This window comes from Malus domestica, chromosome 13, assembly GCF_042453785.1.
Source record: "Malus domestica chromosome 13, GDT2T_hap1".
Lineage (NCBI taxonomy): Eukaryota > Viridiplantae > Streptophyta > Magnoliopsida > Rosales > Rosaceae > Malus > Malus domestica.
In genome coordinates this window covers 22963823-22968401 of record NC_091673.1, presented here as the reverse complement: position 1 = coordinate 22968401, position 4579 = coordinate 22963823, and the positions used below count along the sequence as shown (strand labels likewise).

Here is a 4579-nt window from a genome sequence, read left to right as displayed (position 1 = left end):
CGAGCAATCTGGTATGTGTATCACAATTATTTCGTATCACCTTGAGCAAATTGTTCATTTTTTGGCTAACTGTCTGTTCAACCTGCCAAGATTGCTCGTCAAGTCGTCTTAGAAGAAACGACCTAGTTGTGGGATCAGAGCCTTCACCACCATCTTCATCACAGTCCTCCACTATCCCTTCAATGAAGACACCTGCGGTTTTGTTGGGAATTTCTGTGTTACAAGGCTGGGTACCGAGACAAACTTCATTTTCTCGGTGTGTTACACTTGCAGCCTCTGGTGTCGCAGTAACTAGAGGATTTTGTGCATGTGACAAAATTTGTCCGGGGCTCTAAACTGGTAGGTCGGTCGTTGACTTTTCCATGATTGTTTTTTTTTTTAACCGATAATGTTTTGATGGGCATGAACTTTGTAGTTCTAGCACTTGGTCCCACTGGGCGTGCCAAAATGTTGACCTTAAAAACTACCAAGCTTACGTGGCGCGCAGACCGAGTAATTAATAAGCTAACTCGACGATCGAGCTTAGCTGGTGAGTAAAATGAGTTGATGTTGCGTTGAGCGCACTGTTGACTTCCTGATCTTGCGATTATGGCCGAGGAAGGAACACGTCTCGGCCTTCGGGTTCTAGAGCCTAAAGACAAGGCTGCTAGTTCTATGAAGTTCAATATCAAATTCGGCTTTCAACGTGTCAAATGTTGTAACCTGTAACACCTCACTTCGTTGAGAAGGCTAATAAGATGACCTCTGCCTAAGGATTCGAAAATCCTTCTCGACTGAGACTTGGATAGATAACCAGTCGGCCTCGTCGCAGTGCTGTTTATCCAAATTGAAGATGTTTCACGGTCGGTTAATTCTCCGACAATAGTGTTGTTTATCCAAACTGAAGATGTTCGCCGGTTGCCTTCACAGTGTTGTTTATCCAAACTAAAGATGTGTCGGCAAAAAATAAAAAAAATCTCAAGGTTGTTGAGAGGTTTCGCGTAGAGCGAGAGCTTGCGTAGGGCAGTTGTGTGTTGAGTTGTAAGAGCTCGAATGATGCACCCCTTTCTTATTTATAGCAGCCAATCTCATCATGACCGAACCAGAACTACACTCGAATTAGGATTCTTTATCCTAATCTAACCAAATCTCAGCCAATCCTACCTCTATTGGGACCCTGAACCAAGCTTTTTGCCTGGCCACATTCACTTCTCAAATCTCGGCATCCTTATTCCAATAAGACTCATTATCATACTAGGACTCGGCTCATTCGCTCTTATCCAGATCAATCCTTCTTGCAATAGGACTCGGCCGACCTGACTAGGCAACCTATAGTATTCTTGGAAAAGCTTTGGACCGAACATAACCTTCGCTTGGCCCAATAATATTATTTTAGGCCTAAACAATAACGTATTCAAATATTTAACAAACCTCTAACTGCACCTTCATCCAGTGGCGGAGCCAGGAATCTTACCACAAGGGGTCTTAGTGTAAAAGTCCAAATAAAAATTTAGGATGGAAAAACATATTGAAAATGAAATCATAGTACTTTCATTCATAATTCATAACGGAAACAATATTACAAGCTATAATTGTCCACGACGAGGTTTCATATTTTGAAAACGAAGCATTATAGCTTCATTTTCAATACAAGCAAAAATATCTCTCTCAATATAAACAAGCAAGCTATCACTCAACCATTGATCTCCCATTTTGTTCCTAAGTGGACCCTTAACAATATTCATGACAGAAAATGCTCTCTCCACTGAAGTAGTTGCAACTGGTAAAACTAAAGACAATGTAATGAGCAAATATACATAATTGAATACTTGATGCATCCTTGTCTCCACCATTTTTTTGCAGGATCACTAATCCCTTCCAATTGAGAGAAATCACTACTGGAACACACATAATGAATATAAATCTCAAGTTGATCTTTAAGTGCCAAACGATCCTCATCCAAAAAGTCTTGAGGATAAAATTGAGCAAGACGAAGTAACTTTGGTTTATCAAAAGCTACAAATGAATCTTTCGGACTCAAACATGCCAAACAAATAAGCAACTTAGTATTTACCTCATTAAAGCGATCCTCTAACTCCGTAATTTGCTCATCAATGACATAAATAAAGAGCTCCACACGATAATGATGACGATTTGTCTTTATTGGATCATTACGCCTTGACCTCCCTGGAAGTATAAATGCCTCTTCCATGTTAGGAACATCAATATGATGTTTTTCACAAAAAGAAGATACTTCATCAACCAAGGCATCGAACCCATTATTCCTCATCCAATGTAGCTTTTCCTTGCATTATTTCACTAAAGCCATTGCATTCACAATTTCTTGATCTTTCCTTTGCAATGCTTGTGACAAATCATTTATGAGTCCCAATATGACTTTCATCAAGAAAAGGTGAAACACAAACTCAAAAGTACGTATTTCTCTCATTAACTTATTTGCTTCACCCGCACTTTCATTGTGATTATCATCAATAACCATTTGAAGCACATGAACTACGGATGAAAACATGGAAATGATGTTAATCAAGGTACCATAGTGTGAGTTCCATCGTGTGTCACCGGCACGTTTGAGACTTGTTTCTTGATTTAAGTCTCGCCCCGTTATAAGACAATCATTTTCAAAAGCTATCACAAGCTCTTCTTAAAGTTGCTGTCTAAGTAAATCACGCCGCTTACAAGATGCTCCAACATGATTAACCACACTATTAGCCGTTGCAAAAAAAAAGAGGCAATGTCTATATTCTTCTTTGCTACGGCAACAAGAGCTAGTTGAAGTTGATAAGCAAAGCAATGAACATAATATGCACAAGGTTGTTCTCTCAATATCTTTGTTTTAAGGCCATTCAATTCACCTCTCATATTGCTAGCACCATCACAACCTTGTCCTCGTAGCGTGGAAATGCTCAAACCGTTGCGAGAAAAGAATGTGTCAATAGCATCCTTTAGTGAACTTGAAGTAGTGTCGGTAACATGTTGGATACCCACAAATCTTTCAATTACATGTCCGTTGTCATCCACATAACGCAACACCATAGCCATTTGCTCTTTCATTGATACATTACGTGCTTCATCCACCAATATTGAAAAGAATCTATCTTTTAGACCATCCATGATAGCATCAAGTGTTTCAAGGACACATGAATTCACAATTTCTTTTTGAATGGAAAGAGCTAGTAATTTGAGATTCCCCGGAGCATTTTCCATCGCAACTTCTCTAACTTTATCATCATTATCTGCAAGGAATTGCAATAGCTCTAAGTAATTTCCCTTATTGCTTGAAGTGGCACTTTCATCATGGCCACGAAAAGCAAGACCTTGTCGCAATAAAAACTTAGTGCACTTGATTGCTGCATTCAAGTATGTGCGATAAGACTTATGAGCTTGGTTGGAGTGTTTGCTCACTGCCGTTTCAATATGTGTAACTTGATTCATCAAATTTGTAGCAGCTTCCCTAGCCTTATTATGAACACTCCCAACCAGTTCAACATGCATCTTAAATCTTTCTCTCCCTTTCTTCCAAGTCTTAAATCCATCTCTAGTGAAAGCTTCACTACCCACTTGTTCAAAATTGGTTTTAAAGAGATAGCAATCAAACTCATCAAACCATTGGGGAATGAAGCGTCAATTAATTCCCGACATATTAGTTATTGGGAAATTATGACCTCTAGGTTGACAAGGTCCTTTTTGTAGATATGATCTTCGCACCTCATCTCTCATATTAGCATCATAATCTCTTATTCGAGTTCTTAATCCAGGATCCGCTTGAAGATTACCCAAAACACCATCTGACTTTGTCTTGAACTTGGAGTTCTTGAACTACCAACAGTATTTGAACTATCAACATTATTCGAACTACCCGAACCCGATGATGACTTTCTCTTAAAAAACCGTTCCATAATAATTCTACATATACAAAATATTTAAAATAAATACTCACAATATAAACAAACCATCAACATAATCAAAATAAATATGAATTGGATTTCAATTAAATTAAATATATTCTACATATACAAAATAATGAAAATAAAAACTCACAATATAAACAAACCATCAATATAATCAAAATAAATATGAATTGGATTTCAATTAAATTAAATATATTCTACATATACAAAATAATGAAAATAAAAACTCACAATATAAACAAATCATCAATATAATCAAAATAAATATGAATTGGATTTCAATTAAATTAAATATATTCTACATATACAAAATAATGAAAATAAAAACTCACAATATAAAAAAACCATCAATATAATCAAAATAAATATGAATTGAATTTCAATTAAATTAAATTAAATATATTCTACATATACAAAATAATGAAAATAAAAACTCACAATATAATCAAACCACCAATATAATCAAAATAAATATGAATTAGGTTTCAATTAAATTAAATATATCATACATAGGGTTTAGAACTTACTTGAATTGTGAAATTACACAATAACAATGAGCAAATACAAAGAGAGTAACTGGCGCGGCACCACCACACAGCGATGACGATGGCAGCACAAAGGCACCTCAATGGCGGCAACAAGGGAGGAGATGGAGTTAAGGGTTTGGGGGG

At 36.8% G+C, this 4579-nt stretch overlaps 1 protein-coding gene across 1 annotated transcript; it reads right to left on the bottom strand.

Annotated features, from left to right (window-relative positions):
• Positions 1-2290: 2290 nt before the first annotated feature.
• Positions 2291-3492, bottom strand: LOC139190876 (uncharacterized). The gene is made up of 2 exons (XM_070811367.1): positions 2853-3492; positions 2291-2493 (listed from the first exon to the last, which is right to left on the bottom strand). Exons 1-2 carry the CDS (start codon positions 3490-3492, stop codon positions 2291-2293), a joined length of 843 nt encoding a protein of 280 aa, XP_070667468.1.
• Positions 3493-4579: the final 1087 nt, after the last annotated feature.